The 23,536-nt window shown below is 36.2% G+C and overlaps 1 protein-coding gene across 3 annotated transcripts in view; it reads right to left on the reverse strand.

Annotated features, from left to right (window-relative positions):
- The window catches only part of GRIA2 (glutamate ionotropic receptor AMPA type subunit 2), a 171,236-nt gene that overhangs the window by 26,616 nt on the left and 121,084 nt on the right, over nucleotides 1-23,536 (reverse strand). For all 3 annotated transcript variants that reach the window (XM_061191775.1, XM_061191777.1, XM_061191776.1), the window contains exons 7-12: nucleotides 17,004-17,171; nucleotides 16,641-16,745; nucleotides 15,856-15,966; nucleotides 14,130-14,336; nucleotides 13,268-13,638; nucleotides 8,538-8,736 (exon numbers count right to left, since the gene is read on the reverse strand). In XM_061191775.1, coding sequence (XP_061047758.1) covers nucleotides 8,538-8,736; nucleotides 13,268-13,638; nucleotides 14,130-14,336; nucleotides 15,856-15,966; nucleotides 16,641-16,745; nucleotides 17,004-17,171 — 1,161 coding nt within the window. The remainder of the gene's footprint in view (nucleotides 1-8,537; nucleotides 8,737-13,267; nucleotides 13,639-14,129; nucleotides 14,337-15,855; nucleotides 15,967-16,640; nucleotides 16,746-17,003; nucleotides 17,172-23,536) is intronic.

A 23,536-nucleotide genomic window follows, 5' to 3' on the forward strand; every position in this document is an offset into this window, starting at 1 on the left:
CACAGCAAGATCTTTTTTGACCCACCTCCTAGAGTAACAGAAATAAAAAGAAAAATAAACAAATGGGACTTAATTAAACTTAAAAGCTTTTGCAGAGCAAAGGAAACCATAAACAAGACAAAAAGACAACCCTCGCCTCCGTGGTTAAATTTATTCCCAGGTATTTTATTATTACTGGTACAATTGTAAATTTTTTTTCTTAATTTCTCTGATAGTTTGTTATTAGTGCAGAGAAAAATAACAGATTTCTGTATATTAATTGCATATACTTCAATAAAAATAAAAACAAAAATTAACAAATGGGACCTAATTAAACTTAAAAGCTTTTTTGCACACCAAAGGAAACCATAAACAAGATGAAAAGACAACATTCACAATGGGAGAAAATATTTGCCAATGAAACAACAGACAAAGGGCTAATCTCCAAAATATACAAACAGCTCATGGAGCTCAATATCAAAAAAACAAACAATCCAGTTAAAAAGTGGGGGGAAGACCTAAATAGACATTTCACCAAGGAAGACATACAGATGGCCAAGAGGCACATGAAAAGATGCTCAACATCACTAATTATTAGAGAAATGCAAAACAAAACCACAATGAGGTATCACTTCTCACAGGTCAGAGTGGCCATCATCAAAAAATCTACAAACAATAAATGCTGGAGAGGGTGTGGAGAAAAGGGAACCCTCTTGCACTGTTGGTGGGAATGTAAATTGATACACCCACTATGGAGAACAGTATGGAGGTTCCTTAAAAAACTAAAAACAGAACTACCATATGACCCAGCAATCCCACTACTGGGCATATATACCCTGAGAAAACCATAATTCAAAAAGAGTCATGTACCACAATGTTCATTGCAGCCCTATTTACAATAGCCAGGACATGGAAGCAACCTAAGTGTCCACTGACAGATTAATGGATAAAGAAGATGTGGCACATATATAAAAAGGAATATTACTCAGCCATAAAAAGAAATGAAATTGAGTTATTTGTAGAGAGGCGGATGGACCTAGAGTCTGTCATACAGAGTGAATTAAGTCAGAAAGAGAAAAAACAAATAGTGTATGCTGACACATATATATGGAATCTAAAAAAAAAAAAAATGGTTCTCACGGACCTAGGGGCGGGACAGGAATAAAGACGCAGACGTAGAGAATGGACTTGAGGACATGGGGAGGGGGAAGGGTAAGCTGGGACGAAGTGAGAGAGTGGCATGGACATATACACACTACCAAATGTAAAATAGATAGCTAGTGGGAAGCAGCCGCATAGCACAGGGAGATCAGCTCGGTGCTTTGTGACCACCTAGAGGGGTGGGATACGGAGGATGGGAGGGAGACGCAAGAGGGAGGGGATGTGGGGATATATGTATACGTATAGCTGATTCACTTTGTTATACAGCAGAAACTGACACACCACTGTAAAGCAATTATACTCCAATAAGGTTGTTAAAAAAGAAATAAATGAACTTTGGCTACTGTCTCACACCATATCAAATATCAGTGCTAGATGGATTATATGCCTAATGTGAATGGTAAAACAAGCTTTTAGTAGAAGTTAAGAACATCTTCATAATATTGGGGCAAAGATTTATTAAACAGGACACAAAAATCCTTAGCCATAAAAGAAAAGATTGGTATATTGGACTTCATAAAAATTAGTACTTTCTGGTCTTCAGAGGTCACCATTTGGAAAGTGGAAAAGCAAACCAAAGAGAAGGTGTGTATAATAATACATCAAACCAAAAACTCATATCATTAAAATATAAAGAAGCCCAGCAAATCAATAGGAAAAAGACAGACAACCCAATAAATATGAACAAGTGACTTGAACAGGCACTTAACAAGTGAAAATTTCCAAATGGTTAATAAAGATATAAAAATGTATTCCATATATCATTCATTACTTCTCAGATAGATGCATATTAAAACCACAATAAAATACACATTCACCATAATGGATAAAACCACAATGAAATACACACTTGCCAGAATGGCTCATGGTACCTAGTACTTCTGAGGAGGTAGAGCATCTGGAACTCTCGTACATTGTTGCTGGGAGTTTAAATTGTTACAACCGCTATTGAAAACTATTTGGCAATATCTTCCACAGCTAAATATGCCTCCATCCTATAATTTAGTAGTTTTATTCTTATGTATACACCCAAGAGAAATGAGTGCATGTGTGCACTGAAAGATACGTACAGGAATGTTCATGGCAGCTTTAGACATAAAAGCCAAAAATTATACGCAGCCCAAATGTCCACCAATGGCAGAATGGATCAATTATAATATACTTGTGTGATGGAATACTACAGAGTAATAAAAAAAGAGCAAACTATTGTTATTGTTCCATGCAACAACATAAGTGAATTTCACAGCCATTATCATGATCAAATAAAACCAGACACGAAGACTACGGACTGTATAATTCCCTTTTCAGGAACGGCAAGAACAGACAAAAGTAGAATACTTTGGTGACAGAAGTCAGAACAGTGGCTACGTCTGAGTATGGACCGGGCGCCTCCTCCTGATCTAAGTGATGGTTATATGGGTGCATATATATGTAAAAATTCACTGAGCTGTCACTTAAGATCTGTGTGCTTTATACGTCATACTGCATTAAAAATACGATCACTAAAAAAAAAAAAAAAATTCAATACTGTCCTCAGACGCTGCGTGGAATGGTGAGAACATTTAAAATGCCAGAGAAAGAAAACTGCCAAGCAGGGAGCAAATGATTTGAACTTGTCCTGGATTATCTAGAGAAGTCTTGGACATGCAGAATTGTCAGCTGCACAGACTTTCATGACTAATCAAGCTCCCCAAAAAACTAAGGAAGAAAAATCTGTAATAATGTGACTAACCACACCAGAGTGACTTAGCACATATCCATTAGTGCTGTTTGTTGCTAATTTATTCACATTCAGCATTGATTTAGTACTGAGTGTTTTAGAAACTATTTAAAGAGTTAAGCATGACTGAAAGATCTGGAAAGGGTCTATTTTGATATTAGTAACATACATATAGTCAACTATACCCACTTCATGTCCATAATATTTGAAAGATATAATATATGTATGTATATGTATTCATGTATATAAAGCTAAGAAATATGTGTATGTATTTGTACATTTATATATACAAAGCTAGGTATATATACATATTTCTACCCACGCAGAAATAGGTGATATATAGGAAACTATGGCAGAAAGATCTTTAGCTATACCAGAAATAAGTAAGTATGGAGAACCACCACAAATTAGTGAAATCTGTTCTATAAAATATCAGTAAGGAAATCATGCTTGCATTATTGCTAAACACAAGCGATAAGTGGAACAAAATGTAACTATAATGAAATAGCACTTAATGCAGCTCTATAAGGAAGCTGCTATAATGGCTAAAACATTTTTATTTACAAATATATTGCAATCAATATTTTATATATTAATGTAAATAAGTGGATCTTATGCTAGAGAAGGAATTGAAAAAAAAAGGTTGCTGCCTTTAAAAGGATAAATTATTGTAATTCTCTTGTATTTGTGGTTATTATATGGTAAAGGAAAATTTCAAACCAGTCTTTTCAGTCAGGTAAGGCACACTTGCATTAATACTATGTATTTATCTATCATTTATCCTCTCTGGAAACTCTGTGAAAAGTCTACAATGCTGGATAACAATATGGATTATTATGGATTATTATCTGACTAAATCGCTCTTCTGAGAAGGGCATAATCGACTTCATTTAATGAGAAGGGAAATACCTTTATTTTGACCATATTTTAGAATCTCTTCCTTCCAACGCCAGCATAACTAAAGGAGACCACTTACTCAGAGACACACTGAGTAAGGTAAACAGATTGCAGTGTGGGATTTCAGATAGGTATGAAGTACTTCCTTTTTGCAAGTTAATACTTTTTGTTTCATGGATTGACGGGCCAATGATAGGTTTATTTATAAAGCCATTTTCTATTCCCCGCATCGAAGTTTCTGTAGGAACATAATGCACATAGTTGTTATAAAATCATCTTCTGCTCATCTAATTCAAGATCTGTCCTCTTTTATTGAGAGAAGAAATTATCAAAATGTGAAAGTCTAAAAATAGTGGTGTATAATTGATAGCCTAATTCTTTCTTAATTATAGGTGTGTTACAGTGGCACTATAATTAGGCAAGATCAGCAGCTCCAAAATGAGTCAGACTTTATCATTCACTCTATACGAGGATGTACACGGGTTCCGTGAGCAGAAAACTCTGGAAAAGGAAGATGCAGGGTCTATTTTCTCGCACCTCTTGTTGGTTACAAGATTGTCCCCTATTTACTCTCTCTAGCACAACAAAGTAAATATTCCATTCATATTTGTTTTACTGATTATCACTTAAAGAACATATAGATTTTTAAATTAGAAAATTTACAGCTTAAATTGGAATTCTAAAACTAATGCACACATGCTGACTTCCCTAAAACAATATTAATGTAACCCATAATTATTAAATTATGTACCTGAAATGTGATCTAAAAAAATCTTTAGATTTAAATTGAGTAATTATCATCTTACAATGACAAAACAGATTCCTATAAATGAGATGAAATATTCTTCTTATAATTTGATATAAGATGTTTTCATCCCTTCAAAGATGTATCTTTAGGAAACATTAGTTAATACTGAGACAAAACACTAGGCTCTCAGAACTCCGAATTCTGTTTTAAAACTGGCCCTTTAATCTCTAAATGGTCTTAAACAAGTTATTTTTCCATCTTTTAGCTAGTTATACATCTTTAAAATTCAGACAGTGACTACCTTCTCAAATCAGTTTCTCCAATGGCTAAATCCAAAGCTCTTGCTGTGATAAAATCAGAAAGTTGACTTGATAGACACTGTGATAGTAGAAAGTTTAAAATAATATAAATGATAAAACCCCTCTTCATAAGCAGCATAAGAAACAAAAAGCTATCAGTAAAGCCAAATTAAGCCATATTAGGAAACATAAGATAACCGTTAGAACGTTAAGTATTAGCAACTGGTAAAAGCTGTGTCTTCCACGTGTAGTTAGCTGTCTCGGGCATGAGAGTAAGTATTAAACATAAGAGACAGCCAGAGAACAAAAGGCACAGAACCTGTCCTCAGTCTGGGGCCAGCCCACTCCCTCTGCATCCCCACTCCTGGAGGACCAGGCACCACGATGGCCAATCTCCCATCGCTCACCCTGTCCTGCACCCACCTTCCAGGAGCCCCAAACGCCCCTAAGGTTAAAGGACAGTTGAGAGAGAGGACGACCCAAGTGTGTGGTGAATGTTAATTTTAGGAACAGAAGCAAGGAGCGTTTCCTTTGCACCTCTTTCCACCATAAACTCAGAAATTCAACCAGACTACCACCAATAGACAGATTGTAGTATATAACCTAGGTTTTAAGGGGAAAAAAATGTCAATGAAAATCAATTATATTTTGCCTTTATAATGTCTATGAATTAGCTTCATCTCATTCAATACGTTTGGAATAACACTCTATAAAGAGAAATTCTTTTTTTTACAAGAGGGAATTTGTTATTCAACTTCCATATACTAAAGCACTAAACTCTGTGGGGAAAGGTATGAGACGCGATGGCTACTGCTGCAAAGCCAGAGTACCCCTGAAAACACCTTTGAGAGTCAGAAGCAAAATTAAGATTGCCATCACTATTGTCACCGTGATACCCAATTATCCAACATTAATACAGTTAGAAAAACTATTCAGAATTACTCAATTTAGCAGCACCTTTTTATTGAATCCAACTTTTAAAGAAACATACCTTTTGTACATACTTTCCCAAATCACAGCCATGCCATGCTTTAATGGAGGAATTAACAGGCAAGCTCCTATTCACTTTGGCGATGTGTGCTGTTCCATTAGCCTCCCTTCACTGGTACAAACAGAATGAACAGCGTGGCTTTTAAGTACTTCTGAGCCCACACCTTCCTTCTCTAGATGAGAAGCTGACTGTTATGCTATGGCACTGAGACCTAGCCAAGGTCATGCATCAACAATTCCTTTTGAAGGTATATTGAGAGGAACCGTGAGGCCCTGTCTGGATTTCCACCATTATACTTCTCTAACATGACGCAAGCAAACACGGAGGTGACCGAAACAGAGCATGAGAGCAGCAAAGTAAATCCGGAGGAAGGAAGGAAAAACAGTATACGGAAAGCACTCTTTAGGAGTAAAAGTCCTCAGCACACTTGTTATCTGCTAGAATTTGGTCAAATCCTCACATTTATCCGAGCTTAAATTTAATAATGCACAACATGCAAACAAAAATGATCGCCCCAACTATCAGAGAGAAATACTGTGAGATTCAGAGACGATGCATAAGAAACTGCTTTGGGAAGCTATACTCATAAAAGTTATCAGGTTGCCTAAATACTCACATCACTTCTCTATTATTCTAGCGAAGGAAAGCACCACGATCCTATATAGGCGAATGGCACCCCACAGATATGTCAGCGTGTGCGTGTGTGTGCGTGTGTGTGTGTGTGCGTGTGTGTGTGTGTGTGCTGCACATGGGGACCATGGTCTCCATGGGGTTACTGAGCTGAAACACAAGAGTAGCAGCATCCTTTGCCCAGAGTCACACAGCCTTCTCACCCTGTCTCCTGGGGAATTTGCATATTCTAATCATGAAATCTTGGCATCCCGCTGATTAAGGCACGTGTTTCTGTGATCGAGTTCAGGTACACTGACAAGCTCTGAGATCCTGAACGTGCAGTTGCTGAGAACAGTTGGCCCTCTTGTTGTCCAAACAAGCTAATGAGAGTAACTCTCAACAGACAGTGTCTGGAAACAATTAAGGTTATTTTAATCAATATAAGGAGCACTAAGTAAACCATGATCTAACAAGTCTCTGCCTCATTCATAGGTCTCATTTACTTCAAGAGCACGGAATACCAATAAAATATACCAGTAAAATGAAAGCAAGACCTATCAGGACACAAACAATTTAAAAATGTTTCAAACCTCTTCTAATTGAGAATCATGCAATATTCTAATTTATTTTAATAGGTCCACTGTTATGATCAGGCTAGAGCACTGTGTTATATTAAGAGTATTGCAACTATTTTCAGAAGTAGTAGTAAATTGTCATTAGTAACAAATCTGCATTACAACATTCATATCATCAAAGTACCCGCTGACAGATGGACCACACTCTCAGCTTACGTCGCGGTACCTAGTGGAGGAGTCAAGGTCCTGCCCACCCCACATACAGCCAAGTTATTTTCTGTTGTCAGCCGTCTGACAACACCACTTTTTCTCCCGTGATATCTGGAGCACAACTGATGTTATTTGGAAAAGAGACCAGTGGCAATGCAGAAGGAGACAGTCTTCAAATTACAGTCTACTACTTCAACTGGAAGTTGAAAGTCCTAACCCTAATTCAGAAGTAAACTGGCCTGGATCTCACTCAAACTTAGGCACACTCAAAGATGGATTATCAGAGATCATCATATGCCACATATTTGGCTTAATGTCAATACCAAAGTTTATCTGCTATATTTAAGCATTTTCATAGAATGAGTTCTTATACAGAGATAATAGTATAACGAAAGAAAGTTATACCAACATCAGCCTCTGGACTGGTGCCCATAAACAGAGACCATAATAAGGCCACAGATCTTTTAAAAACTAAAATACATTTAATAGACACACTGTAATTATGATTCCCATTTTAAAAGTCGAGAAGTTGAAGGCCTTTGTTAGCCTTTTCTTGGAGGCTTTAACAGAAAGTTTGGAATTTCCACATATGAACACAATCTGTTTCCTGACTTAGAATTAACCTAACGGATTGGAAAGTGAGTTTTCAACTGTAAATTATGTAAGATAGATGGAAGTCATGCTTTAACATAAAACGAAATACAACATCCTTTTCTTTTAAAAATAATCACCTAAATTTAACTATACTTTGCTTCAATTTTGTTCCAAAAAGACAATCAATTTTTTTTAAAAACTAGATTTCTTTGCAACAAAGTGTTTTTCTCCAAAGGAGTCAGGAATCAAACAAAAGGATAGAGATAGTGCTAAGTATAGGGGTAGGGAAGGGAGCGGGGTAGAGACAAGGTTAAAAACAGACATAGAAAACAAACTTATGGTTACCAAAGGGGAAAGGGTGGGGGAGATAAATTAGGAGGTTGGGATTAACATACACTCTACTCTCTACTATATATAAAATAGACAACCAACAAAGACCTACTGTATAGCACAGGGAACTCTACTCAGTATTCTGTAATAAGCTAAATGGGAAAAGAATTTGAAAAAGAATAGATTATATGTATATGTATAACTGAATCACTTTGCTGTACAACTGAAAGTAACACAACATTGTACATCGGCTATAGTCCAATATAAAATAAAAATTAAAAAAAAAAACAAATAGAATTAGAGATAGGGATGGAAGTTACTTGCACACAGCACATTGGTGTAGACCATGGGAGGAGGGGCAAGGGGGCACAAAGTTTAATTGCAAGAACAAAATCAGAAGTTACGAAGCAGAATCTCTTACCCTGAAAAATTCCTTAGTGGAGCCAGAGTCTAACGTTCCATAAGCAATTTCTGTTTGCTTAGAAAGATCCTCCGCACTTTCAATGGGAGACACCATCCTCTCTACGGTCAGGAAGGCAGCTAAGTTAGCCGTGTAGGAGGAGATTATGATCAGGGTAAAGAACCACCAAACTCCTCCAACAATGCGCCCAGACAGGGATCTGATAACAAGTACGAAATGGATTTGTAAAGCGAAATGAATGACCTCGTAAGAAAACAAGTTAGCAGTATTATGCAAATATCGATTTATAGGGGAATATTTAACTCTATACTTTTCAATATATCTGCTAGTTGATGAAACTTGAAATTATTAAACCTTCTGGGCAAGGAGTACAGATTTGCTAGATTTGATGAGACAGCCTGAGGCAGAACTTCAGATTCCTGAGATTCTTTCATAGTTATCATGGCCAAATAGTTTATGGTATGCAATATCGTAACAAGCAATTTCAAGAAATGTGCAAATAACCTATCCAATGCTCATACTACTTTATCCACTCATGACATAAGTAAACGAACAAGAGAATCTAAGATCAACAGCAAAACTCAGAACAATGTTGACAAACAAAATCAAATATTAAAAATAAAAGAGTATGCACCATAGATGTGGCTTTAAACACCTAAGAAACCCTACTTTTAATCCAGCCAATGAAGTTCCAAAACCCTCAAAAAAGGTCCCAAATTTCATTAGGTATTTTTTTTGTGCAGAAACATAGGTTTTAGATACAGTACAAGATAAAAATGGAAAATAGTGATACTACAAACAAAGTATGACACAAAATATTATTCTTAATGAATAAAAATCTGATGCTTCAGGGCATGGACAGCTATGACCCTATTCCTTTGTGCCTCCGGCTTAAGAAAAAAAAGAACACTCAAGGAGAACAAATTAGACATGTAAAAGTTTGCCAAGATATAAATTCCTAGTTTGAAATATAATAACAATATTTCTGTGACCATAAATTCTTACTTAAAATACTTTTCAAAAGCTTAATTGATTCCCAGTTATTTACTGGTACATAAACCCTAGGTAGATAAATGTAGACATGTAGATACAGAAAGAGACATATAGGGTATTATTTGTTAAGATTTGGTGGGGTTCTACATATAATGGTATTTGAGTAGTATTAACACACCAATATAATAACTTTTTCTTTTTTGTTCATAACTGTTATGCCTAAAAATTAAACCTTCTACAGTGAAGAGGTAACACTTCTAAAAATTTAAATCATGAAAATGTGCCAATTTATGACCTAAACTAAACCTCCTGACAATTAATAACAAGAAATATTTTTGATGAAACATAGATACTACATCAAATTATTAGGTCGTATTTGTAGAATAAACTACTCAAGCAGTCAAGAAAAGGGGTGAAGCTAAAAGTAAAGATTTTTTAGATAAAAACATCTGCAGCTAAAATAAAAGAGAAAAAGAGAGAGAGCACGCAAGCAATGAAAAAAAAAAAATATATAATTAAGAGCCTTTACCAGTCTCTAAGAGTTGCAAAGAATGAAACAAATATGATAGAATGGAAAAAAGTTAAACAAGTCTCACTTATATTCTGGAAAGGATATTAAATACATTTTGATTTTGGAGAAACCCTATGTAGACACAGCCACTCTCAAAATGTTCATTATTTATTCCATCACAATGGAAGGTATAATTATATGACATGTACCCTATACTGAAGAGGGTAGATTCAGTACCTGACTACTCACAGCCCTTAAAACAAAACTGATTGCATGGTAATTGATTTTGATACTATACATTTCAGGTTTATTTGCAATATATTTGAGAATCATTTTTATAAGTCATTCTGTTCTAGTTGTAAAGTTAATTAAATATGCCAGTTTATTTAGAGTGTGTGAGATAACCCACAAAATTTATTTGACTTGTGCATCATTCAAAACAGAAAATTCTTGAGGAATTTATTATTTACTTGTAAGTGTTTTCAAAGGATCAATTATGATTCTGAATGAGTTCCTGAGAAATTTTACGCAGAGGAGCAAATTCAATATTATGTTTCATGGTGACAGACAAAAATGTTTTTCTAATTAAAAATAAAACTTTCATCTCTCAGTATCTGCACTAATGGAGCAAATAAATGCACATATTCTGCCATTTCTTTTTAATCTCTATTAAATAATTATTTTAAGAATGCAATTTTTTAATCATTTGAATCCTTTAGGGATATTGCGGGAAAAAAACAAAAAAAGAAGAAGAAAACCAGAGAATAAGAGTCAACTTTACAACATTTTGCTCTCACAATTCTGTTGTCCTAGTCTTCACAAAACTATAGTTAACATATTCTAAACTTAATTTCAGGCAATGACCAATTCACTTCAATAAATCATTCTATATTAAAATTTAAATGTGTTCTATTCATATGAATAATAGAGTTCCATATCATATTTTACTTGGAAAAAGTTGATAAATATCGTTTAAAATATTTAAAGAGCATCTCTAAAGTGATCTGTGGATTTCATGCATTATTATGAAGTTTTTTTAGATACTAAGCTGCTCTAGTCTTTCCTAATCTAGAGTTACCATCATTACATTCTAAAAAATGATAGTTTGGTTCATTTAAAAAAATCCTTGAATTTGCCAATATTAGGTAGTTCAATTGGTAAATGCACATATACCTTAAAGTGGAAGATACATATGCTTGAAAATTTTAATAAAGTGAATTTTGCTTATATATATACGTATATATCTATTCATATATATACTGTGGCCAAAAAAATGATAACAAGGAAAAGTATGCTATCTAAAATTGATATATCTTACCAGGAAATAAAATTGATTACATGTGAAAGTTTAGTGAGTCATGACTCATGAATGAAATCATAAGTGAAGAAAAAATATAATATTTTAGGAAGCAGGCTTGTTGAAAATTAGAATGTCACTATGTAATGGTGGACCCTGGGAAAACACAGATTGTTAAATGTCCCTTGTGCTCCAGCTCCTATGTGTCAATATGTTTTCTGCTCCTAGACAAGCACTGGACGCCAAAACAATTACCTTCAGAGCCCTGATGCATGAGGGGTGGGGCAAACAAACCCGGGTCCATCGATGGGAACCCAGGTCAATATGTCTTGTGTCCTAATGAACCTTCACATGCTTCTCCTGCTTATTCAAAAGGCAGAGCATAGTTTGTGGAACCCTAGGATAACTGCCTGATACCTCAGGACTATGGTAACATCATACTTCAGGAGCCTTCTTACCAAAGATGAATCACTTCATTATTATTTATGAGCCACAATGTTCTCTGAGATTCCAATCTGGTTAGTATTTTCCTCCTTCATCATTAGAAACTTCTCTTTATGTCTTTAAGTTCAATCAGATAAACTATAGAGATGAAACTATGAATCTTATATGTTTTGTCAGAGGTCATAATTATACATATATAGTATGTAATAATAATTATTATATGCTATACATTAAAATTATATATCTCTCTATATATGCAATGCAAGTACCATTGATATAGTTCTAATTTAGTGCAGTTCCATAGAGAAGCCACAGGGAATTTGATGGAATTAAGATTGTTCAGATCCATAAAATTCATAAGAATGTGCCCTGCTATCTGAGAAGTAAGTCATTGATAATTTCTGCATACATGATATATTCCCTTTATCTTGATGGGTGGAGTATACAAAAAAGATCACGGAAGATACAAAATTTTGAGCTTCACATATAGTTTTTTGAAATTAATCACTTCTTATCCCCAAAGTGCTCAAAAACTAAAACAATAATGAAATAGTATTTAAGAAGCCATTGCCTCTGTTAGTTATTAAGATACTCCATAGAATCAAAGGAGGGTAATTGAGTCCAAATTAAAATGTGCCAGTAGATCGATAATCATATAGGCTTTAAATGTGAAAGCAATCACTTTAGGAAAAGTATGATTTATTCCTCTGAAGAACCAGACATGGCTATCATTCTTAATCATGTATGTGACATGAATAAAGGCAATGTGTGTTTTGTGATATATTCATTATATTCAGGCATTCTAGGGCAGGAATTAAAATATCATAATGAGAATAGAGATGTATGAATTTATTCCATCCTGTGTGTGTATCATTATTCAATATGGCACAAGCATTTGTAACAATCAGCCATCATTATTACCCACCTATATATTTCTAGATACTTGGAAAATATATTATCATACATTCTTTTTAACCCAGCAACCTAACCTTTTTAAAAAAAAACAAATTTTATAAATATCTCTCTCATGTCATTTCCATGAGCTAATAATGGGGGGAAAGAAAAAAGAGAGAGAGATGAGATGTGTGCAAATGAAGTTTTGTCGCTTTTGTAGTTAGTAAGGAATGTTGCCCATTTTCCCATATACAGGTCTGTGGATCAACACACAGATGACTGTAAAATGAGAATATGCAGCAAAAACACGGTACCCCTCCAAGAAGGCATGGAATGAAAGGAACCTTATGCATTTTATAGCCTCTCCATGGTGTGTATAATCTCACCAGGGAAATATAGGATCAACGTTCAAAGAACATTGCTCAAATATTTCACAGGCTTACGCCGATGCTAAGAGTCTGTCCTTACGAGTCTCACACTGTTTGGACAGGCAGTCGGCAGCTGCTAACTTCTTTACAGTGAATTCATAAACACCATGAACGTCCACTCGAGACCTAAAATGCACAAAGTCGAAGCAGGTGAGTAACCAACCTTGGCGAAATATCGCATCCTTGCTGCATAAAGGCACCCAAGGAAAACCAGAGACTATTAAAAATCCCAAATTCATTAGTTGATTCACTACTTTGTGTTTCTCTTCCATCTTCAAACTCCTCAGTGTGCCACTCGTAGGGGCTAAATCTGCTGACCAGGAATAAGACTACACTGACCCCTATGTAGGCAAAAACAATGCACATCCAGATCTCATAGGCTAAAGGATCAAGAAATGAAAACACTCCTGGTTTGGACTTCTGAGGCTTCTTGATCATGATTGATATCCCGAGGCTCATAAAGGGCTTTGAGAAATCGATCACCTCCTCTCTCACAAGGGTGATGGTTAATGGAGCAATTGCAATATCGGCTTTCTGTAAGGGAAACAAAGGAAAGTCATAGAACCAGGAGTCACGGTCAGAAAGGAATCGTGGTTACGTTATTGGATCAAAGGGAAGGAAAGGAAATCAGGAAAATGGGAATCATTATTTCCCTGGTGGAATCCCAGTAAATACTTAACAGAAGAAAAGCAATTTGTTCCCCAAATATCCCTCCTGTTTATAAATACAGAGTACACCCTTCTGGCTTGATTATGATAACTACATCTGCCTCTATGCCTTGGCAATCTTTGAACAATGCATATGGCCCATAGGCTTCAAGACAGGTGAAATGCCTGTCTCCATCTGCATATTTGCTTCTGACTTCATCCTTCATCTTCAAATGTGCACAAGGAAATAAGACAGCATTCCTAGAGTAATGTGGGAAACCCACAATCTCAGACATTGGTACTTTGCATGGAAGGCAAGCATTCTCTCAACAAGAGTTCAAACGTAATGACTTTATCTTTGAGAAGCGCAGTACTTACCCCATATACAAGTTCTCCAACCATCCCATTCCAAATTTTCGTGTCTGCATCCCTGGCCCCATACTTGCCATCCCCAACAATGGTCAACTTGTACTTGAACCCACAATGCTTGGCTATTTCTGCAGCCAAGTCAACACAGTAGCCCTCGTAGCGCTCATTGCCTTCAAGCATTTCATGATTTTTCTTCATCATAACATATGGAGATTCCTATATGGAAAGAAAGTGCTCTAGTTGATCAAAACAACTGTGTTACTGATCTACTCTCATCCACTCAAATCTTCTGGTTTAATTATTACCTGTAAGCCAGAGATGTTGTAGAATACAGATAGTGGAAAATACGACTGGGAAAAAATTAAGCGTAATGCTTCTGATCAAAGGTCCTCATCTATCTTTCATTGTATTTCATGCACATGGCTGGCACCTGGCCATACCAAAGTAAACAAGAGACTCAAAAGCACAAACTGTTAGTATGTCCCCTTGTAGTGTTTGTAATCCTAGTATTTAGAGAGGAATAATGTGGTTTAACATCTGTTTTAGTCAACTCTGGATCCACCACTCTCTTATTCTAAGTCAGGGCTACCCTGACTCCAAAGAACCAGCATTCACCCAAAACCCTGTGTCACTACGAGTTCGAGGATAAGGTTCTTGTGGAAATCAGGTCCATGACCAGTGATGCCCAGACTCAAAGAGTCGTTGCCATAGTGATGTATGGAATCTACCCTCTCAGACTTGAGAGCTCACTTCCTCTATGAGATAGAATACCCTAGAATTATGCTACACGGATAGCTAGGGAGTAGCATCCCCCCCTGTGAACACCATAAAAAGGAAGCATGAAAACATGACTCAACACCAGCCCCAAAATTTTCTCCACTGGAAAGTGGCACTGAGGATATTTGGGGTTCAGTGAGATAGCTCCTCTCAGTGGCATGATTCAGGCAAATATCCTCAAACGTCTAGCTTACATTTATTAAGACTTTTCCAAGTGCCAACCAATGTTCTTATCCAAATCCCTTATTAACCTATGTTTTCTTCTCAATATTGTTACCATAATGAATCTCACAAATTCACTACATCACAACTTAGTAAAACAAAATCAGACTGTTTTGCTGCAAAAACACGTATTTCCTCCATTTCATTTCCCCAACAGCTTCTTGTCATAATCGACATCTGCCGTCCATCTATCCAAAGACTCGACGTTCAAGATCCAGTTCAAATTTGTCTCATCCAGCCAATATACATTCACTTAGCACTAGCTATGTGCCAACTACTGTGTTGAGACTCGGAGTTAAAAAAGAAGGGAGATCACCTTTGTCTTTCAGGAGTTCACCTTTCCATACGAATATAGAGAAGTTGACAACGTTATTAAACCAGGTAACAAATGTAAGGACAGAATGGACCCAGAATCGTGTGGGAGTGGAAAGGTAAAACATGGGAGGAATGCAAGGAAGGCTCTTCCAGACTTGCCCTAGGTGTCCACCCGTGTGAGTACCAGGTTACCAATTATCTGTGAAGCCGAAGTTCAGTCTTGAAGAGGATAAGACGTATTCTGAGTGCTGTATCTCGTGTTTGTGAGTCCTTCTGACAGAATAAGCATGCAGCGAATGACTAAAACATTCAAAAGCATCACCGTATCAGTTATTCTCCTAAAATATAAGCAGCGATTCTAGCTGACAGATATTTTTCTTAAGAAAAATAACGTAAAACAGAGGCATATGTAGCTAATTACCAAAATTGTAGTGACGACCACAGTCTTATTCTCAAGCCCAGAAGTATCATTTCCAGAAGGGAGTTCGGTGAGAGTAACAACCATTTTGTCGACTTCGCTCCAGTACCCGATCTGCAAAAGGGTACAGAAGGCGGGCACCTGGACATATGACCTTCCTACTGGCAAAGCACTGAGTTATTTTCAAACCCATGTTTGAATCTGAAATTACACCTACACTAACTAGGCTTGTTCTAAACAGAGATGTATCTTTTATGCGTGTGAATCTAATAGGAATAGAAAGAGACTATAAAACTAAACAAAAACAATTCTTAGAAACGGCTTGTCTCTTCGTGTTCACTTTTCATACTCTCCAAGGGTAATTTGTGTGGGAGTGATCATATAGAAACATAAATAAAATCCAAACAATGGCATTTCAGCCATAACAGAAGAAAAAAAAATGTTGACTTGAACAGTTACATTCACATTTGCACCAGCTATGTTTGGTCTTCCGAACCATAATCTTTCAGCAACAGTTCTTTTTCTTCTCATTAAACTCTTTTTCTACCTCTGTCTAAAAAAAAAAGTATAACAGTTTTATTTATTATATCTTAAAATTACATTTCAGGGTTACTTACCAGAAATAAATAGAGTTTATTTAGAAAACATATTTTAAAATATATGTTTCTGGAAGTTGTTGAATCCAGCTATGTGAATATATGTCTCCAGGATTCTGGAAGATGAGGTGATGGGTTCACTAACTCACCTCCTCACACAGAGAGAATGCCTTCAATTCACTAATGATTTACCTTCCGTGGCCCATTCGTTTTGAGCTCCATGATGTTAATTGTATAATTTATTCTTTTTCCATTCTGGTCAAACTTGATATTTCCTGAGAGACCTTCAACCTGCACCTAATGAGGAAATGGGAAAGGAGCACAATTATAAATTCACTTCCACCAGATACAGAGTGGTTGACCAGATGACTCTCCCGGGATGCAAGTCAAGAAAACGACACTTATTAGGTTTCTGCTCTTCAACCTACCTTTATGTAGTTAGGAAATAATATTCCCTCTTTATAAAACAGAAGGGATAAAACAAGAATGACTAATTCAGCAGGAAAAAATAGTGGCCATCGTTAAGTCACATTACAATCATTTTCAGTGACTGACCTGTTTGAGGGCCCTTTCTATTTCTACCCCTTGTCCCCAGGGCACAGCTGGGTTTGCCAGACAATCTCCTGCATTCCCCCTTCGGGAGATTTCAATTCTCTGCTTCCGCAGGTTTCGAAAAGCTTCGGTCATCACTTGAACGGCGTCATAGGTCAGAGCAGAAGTATACTGAAAAGTACCACACACATTTCATAAGAATGGGAGAAAATTCAGAGGCTCACTGTACACTGGCAATCAAGACTGCAGTTGCCCACCATACATACCATATCAGGGTCCAAGAATTTAGGCACAATTTCTATCTCTAGAAACCTAAGGATGTAAGAGGAGTAGTATGGAATATTGGAACTATGGACTGTCCCTTCGATTCTAAACATTTTCAGTTATATTAACATCTCATCTATTTCAGGTGAGACTTTTCATAATAATTGTGTTGATGTTTTCACTTTTGTTTTTGTTTTTCTAACTAGTTTCTCATTAGAGCATCACTTTATGGCCTGACCTGGTAATATGGGAAATTATGAAATTAACAAATCAATATTTCTCCACTGTCTAATGAGAGATTCATCTGGCAATATGGAAAGAATACTGATCATTTTGGGGATCCTTAATCTCTAATTCCACCCTAGTGATGCTCATATAGATCTGCAGTGATCTTTTGAGTGTTTGTTTTTAAAGTCTCGTTGGCGATTATGACACTCAATTAGAAGAACAACCAAACTTCATGATTTCTAGGTCCCCTCAGGCTTCAATAATCTATGATAATACTGGTTACAAGCTTATGGCATTCAGATCCCAGTGGGGCAGCAGGATTATTTTAGGAGCCTGGGGCCAAGCAGAAAACAACTACTACCAATACATGTGTACTAAGCACGGTCAGGGGCTTAAGTATTATTATGGCATGTGTATATATTGCCATTTATCTATGTTTGATGCTGCTGTCAATAACGATAAATCACATTTTAACATAAAAGCTTTAATTACTGCTGAGGAAATTTCTGTTATTCAGTATTTTTCAGTCTTTAGGTAACAAAAGTACAGTGAAGCTGGGGGGAAAATGCCGTATCATACTGATTTTGTGACACTCTAAAATTTTTGACCACAAATCCAAAACAGGACCTCAACATTTCCAAATAATCCTCCTCTTTCTTCAGTAACTTGGTTCTTCCACTCTCAAAAGTGACTACTCTATACCTTCTTTTTGTCTTCTCTATACACTTCTCTTTCTCTCCTGCTGACTCCCCTGCCTTCCCAGTCACCAAGAAAATAGAAGCCAACAGACAGAACCAGCTGATCTTTCCACCAAAAACTACCAAGCTCCACCTTCCCTCCGTCTCCCTCCTGAGCTGGCATCGCTTGAGGTGGCCACTCCCCTTCCTCAGGACAGCCACTCCAGCCTCACACTGACCCCGCCCCTCATGCTCCTGAGGACATTTTTTCTGCACTTATACCCTCAATATCCCGCATCAGCCTTTTTTCTCTATTGGATCATCTCTATTAGCAATTCTACTGCTCCAGTATCTCCTACCACAAGTAAAAGAAGAAAGAAATAGCTAGGTAGGTAGATTTGATAGATAGGTGGATGATGATGATAGACAGATAATAGACAGATTAGATAGATAGATATCGATAGATATAATAACTGCTTTTTAGGTCCATATCTCCTTCCAATTTCCACCATCTTTTTCTGTTTCCTTCACAAGAACATTTGTTAAGACAGATTTTCTAAATTTTCCATTTCACATCACCCCCCTTGCTCTCTCTAAGTGATCTCATTCAGTCCATGGCTTTAAATTGCATCCATACACTCGAACATGACTTGCTCAGCGGTGCCCTTCCTGCCCAGCCCACCCAATCACTCTCCATCATGGGACCTTGTTTATTCCCTTCATAGTGTCTACCAGCATCTGAGTATCTTCTTCGTGCATTCTTTGTCTACTTCATCTCTCCTCCCCGCTAGAACAGTTACTCTAGGGAAGCAGAAAACTTATGTCACCACTGAATTCTCAGAGCCCAGGGCACAGTTGGGCACACTGAAGAGAATTAATAGGAAGGAATGAAAGAGGAAGGAAGGAAGGAAGGAAGGAAGGCCAGAGATCTTGATACTGATTCTATCTTTATGGGACTCACATTGCCTCCCAGTTCAGTGAAAAGATACAGAAACAGATAATTGCAATATATCATTAGAGTGTTATAAATCGGTCCAATGGTGGATAGATGCCTGTGTTGTTTATTTTTAATATGAGAGATGGTACAATAAAGCAAATGAGAAAGTAATTTATGTGGTATGAATTATCCTCTCCTCACATCCAGAAATTGTTCCGAGTTTTAAATGCTAAAAATGGTAATGTGAAGTTATCACTTAATCTTTGCATGAAATACTTTAGTTGAATCAGTTTCATTTTATCCCATGAATGAATCAAATTTGATGGGAAATGTGGTAAGAAGAAAGAAGAAAAAGAAAATGATTTTGAGCCCGCAGAACTGTGATTGATGCTGTTAACTGTGATAAGATATTCACATTTACTGCTAAATTTTCTTAAGCGATGTCACTGCAGGCCTATTCGTGAGTCCTTCCTGACAAATCTAGATTATCTCCTGGATGGCTGCAGTTAAGTTTCCTGGAAATACCTCTACTAGATGGATCTAAATAAAACCCGTCACTATTTTTTTCCAAAATCTGCAACCTCTTCCTTCAAACTGTACATGCAAGATATTAGCAAAATATACTGTGTTACATATCCATTTAGGCAACTTATATTCCTGGATTGAAAATGTAATTTTCAATTACTGGGAACTTATCCTGAGAAAATACTCTCAAATACAGAGAATTTTCACACAAGATATTCATTTCAGTATCATTTGTAATATGCAAAAATTAGAAGGAACCTAGATTTCCGAGAGTAAAGGAATGTTTAAAAACTATGCTTTCTGGGACTTCCTGGTGGTCCAGTGGTTAAGACTTCTCCTTCCAGTGCCAGGGGTGTGGGTTCAATCCCTGGTCGAGGAGCTAATATCCCACATGATTCGCAGCCAAAAAACCAAACCATTAAACAAAAGCGATATTGTAACAAATTCAATAAAGACTTTAAAAATGGTCCACATCAAAAAAAAATTTTTTAAAAAAAATATACACTATGCTTTCTGCCTTGTGGAAGTATTATGTAGTCCTTAAAAAGTTCTACTAATAATGGCTATGTAACAATACAAATAATGTTAGCTATAAAATAAGTGAAAAACAGTATTACAACTAAAGTTTTTTCAACAAAAAGTGAGAGTAATAAACAATGGTTATATCCCTTCAACAAAAAAAGGAAAGAAAAATAAACAAAATGGTTAGAATAACAGGGAGGAAACATACATGATATTTCTTTTCCAAGTATTCTACAATAGCCATGTATCATTTTTTTTTTAAAAAAAACTGTATTATATCAAAAGCATTGTTTTAAGTCATATCTACTTAGGAAAAGACTTCTTGGAGAAATAGAGATATCACATCAGCTTTTTTCTGCCTCACTTATATGACTGTCTCTATTCTCCTAGAGGAAAAAAAAAAATTAGTTTGTTTTCTTATACAGCAATCCATCCACTGCTAATTTAATTCTTAGGATGAAGTTTAGGTCACTGAATCAGAAACAGAAACCTGTATTGCAGTTTGTATTTGAGAGTAATGATCATAGTTAAAAGGCAGACTCTTCCTTCAGTTACCCTGCTCACATTACTATGAGAATCTATAAAGCCATCTGCTAAATGTTTCGGAGGTCTATAAATGTTGGTGAACTACATTAAAAAATAAGATGAGGTTGAATGAACTAAAAGTATTTAAGTCCACGCAGTGTGTGATCATTATGACTCAGGGCATGAGCTCACTAAGAAGAAAAATCCTTCCAACCTTTTTCAAATGTTCAGATCTAATCAAGTCTCAAGCCTATTATCACTGTAAATTAAAAGCCACAATCATAGACACAGTTCGGGGCTGAGAGAAAATCAACAGCTTCTGTATCCGTACCTCCTTCTTCTTTATGTTCTGCATATGTGGCTCATTTATTTTTCTCAACAAATATATCACGTTTTTGATTGGACAGTTAAATATTGCAGTTTTATTCTACCATTCACTAAACTAGATGTAAATTCATTTGAAGGGAACGTGATGGCGATGTAAGATCTCCTTCTTCGAAAACAAATGCATCATCTCAGCCCTGATGTTTATGTTCTGTGAAATCCCTCAGCTGAGTTGGACATTTATATCTCAGTGGGGACCATTATGTTCTGTGATGCTATAGCACAATCACTCCTATCCACACTTGAAGACGAAATCTGGGAAAACGTCTTTATGGTCCATTTTCCAAATGTGCTTTTTATTCCATTTCAAATGTATCTTTATTGAGACTTATTTTTCAAAAATAAAATAAAATATGCATTTTATTCAAAATAAAATAAAATATGCATTTTAAACATGTTTGTTATGCCCAATAGTCATCAGATATTATTCAATAATGCGTTACTATAATCACTGATACCTGAAAGGGTAGTCTTACAGCCAAAAAAAAAGAGGAGATGAAAAGGAGTTCTATATATATTTCAAATTTAATGAATATTCAAAGAGGATAAATAGGCTATAATATAAAATTTTATGGATCTTCATAATGATAGCACTTATTCCAAAACATATGTTACCTGCACGGTGCGAAGATAGAAAAAAAAATACCATTCAAAAAGAAAGTACTAGGCTTTAGCATTATGAAATTGTTACAAAATTTCCTATGAATGGCCACTTTCCAAATATTCATTGACACTTGAAAGTGAACCGAGTATAGTTTAGGAAACATGGAATACAGCATCTTCTGATCTCTATCAGGGCTGCCTCAAGTCCTGATTTTACCATTAACAGCTCTGTTGCCTTGAGCAAGTTAACTAAAGCATCAGTGTCCAAAGTTTCTTATCAATAAAATAAGGAGAACAACGTCTGCTCTATGTCATAATAGTGTTGGAAAGGAAGGTGAGGGAGAAAGGAAGCATTCATGTTGACCTAGTTCTCTATGAGCCAAACCTGAGTTGGATAGTTTCCTAGTAAGTCAGTCCTTTAAAATAAGAAAAAAAAAAGAAACAAAAACCTCTATGCAACAAATATTTGTATTCCAATTTTATAGGTGAAGATTGCAAGTTACAAGTTATATTTTTCTCAGGGTCACAAAAATATGTGACAAAGGTGGAGGAATTTGAACCCAGATCTCTGCATTGCTGAAGTAATGAGGGTGACTGACCTTCCTGCTTTGCCTGGGCCTGTCTCAGTTTTGGATCAGGAAGTCTGGAGTCCCAGGCACACTGGACCTGTTGGTCCCCTTATTGGGCAAATTCCACATCAAATGAATAAAGTTACAGGAAAGGAGAAGCCGGATGAGTTGAAAAATATGCTAAAAATGCAAGTTATTAACCAGCATGTTTGCCTTCTTTTTTCCTTTTTTTACGATCTAACGTGTTCAAAACTAGCTTGTTTTTACAACATTTTGAAAACTGCCATCCTGATCTACAGGAGTCTTGGATCCAATAAGTTCAGAAGATGATTCTCATGTTGGCATACTAAAGGCCCTGAGAAATACTGCAGTAACAATTCCAGTTTAACTTTGTTTGGTCAGCATTGCCCAAACTAATTACCATTTAAACATTTTCCTTAACATCAATTACTTTCCATAAAAAGAGCGTTTGTGTAACATACTTTGGGCTGTAAGTTTTCTAGACTGATAAATTTTACATAATCACTTTAAAAATAGCATCAATTATTTAGTTAAAATTGTTATCAACAGAATGATACCTCCCTAGAGAATCTTACACAATATAACAATTCTCAGTTTCTCCATTACAAAATTATCAACATAGTCAAAAATGATGAGCTCTAGGAAAAATAACTAAGCTTATGAGAAAATTTTAGCAAGTCTTTTTTTTTAAACTTCTTGGCAATGGCCTAGAATCAACTAAAGCCATAGAAAAGAAAAACATTATTACGAAATACATTATAAACTTAAAATTATTCACTTCTCTTCATTTCAAATTCAACTGAAGTCTAACCTCTGGAAAAGACCTGTCTGTGATAAGGTCATCGTTAATTTCCTCTAAGCCTTTTGAACGTGTGACCTTCATAGCTTCACTGCATAAAACTGCAAAATCTTCAGCAAGACTAAGCATCACTGGAGCAAAATGAGCTCTCACTCATTGTCGGTGGAAACACCAGACGGTATATGGCTACTTTGGGAGACAGGTTGTTTCTTACAAAACTAAACAGACTCTTACCACATGACCAGCAATCATACTCCTTGGTGTTTATTACCCAAAGGAGCTGAAAGCATACGTGCACTCAAAAACCACCACACGGGTGTTCACAGCAGCTTCACTCGCAATTGCCAAAACTTGGAAGCAACCAAGATATTCTTCAGCAAATGAGTGGATAAGTAATTTGGGGTACATGCAGACAATGGAATAAGATCATCGCTACAAAGGAGCGAGCTACCAAGCTACGCAAAGACATGGGGGGACTTTAA

This window comes from Eubalaena glacialis, chromosome 5, assembly GCF_028564815.1.
Source record: "Eubalaena glacialis isolate mEubGla1 chromosome 5, mEubGla1.1.hap2.+ XY, whole genome shotgun sequence".
In the NCBI taxonomy this organism is placed as follows: Eukaryota; Metazoa; Chordata; class Mammalia; order Artiodactyla; family Balaenidae; genus Eubalaena; species Eubalaena glacialis.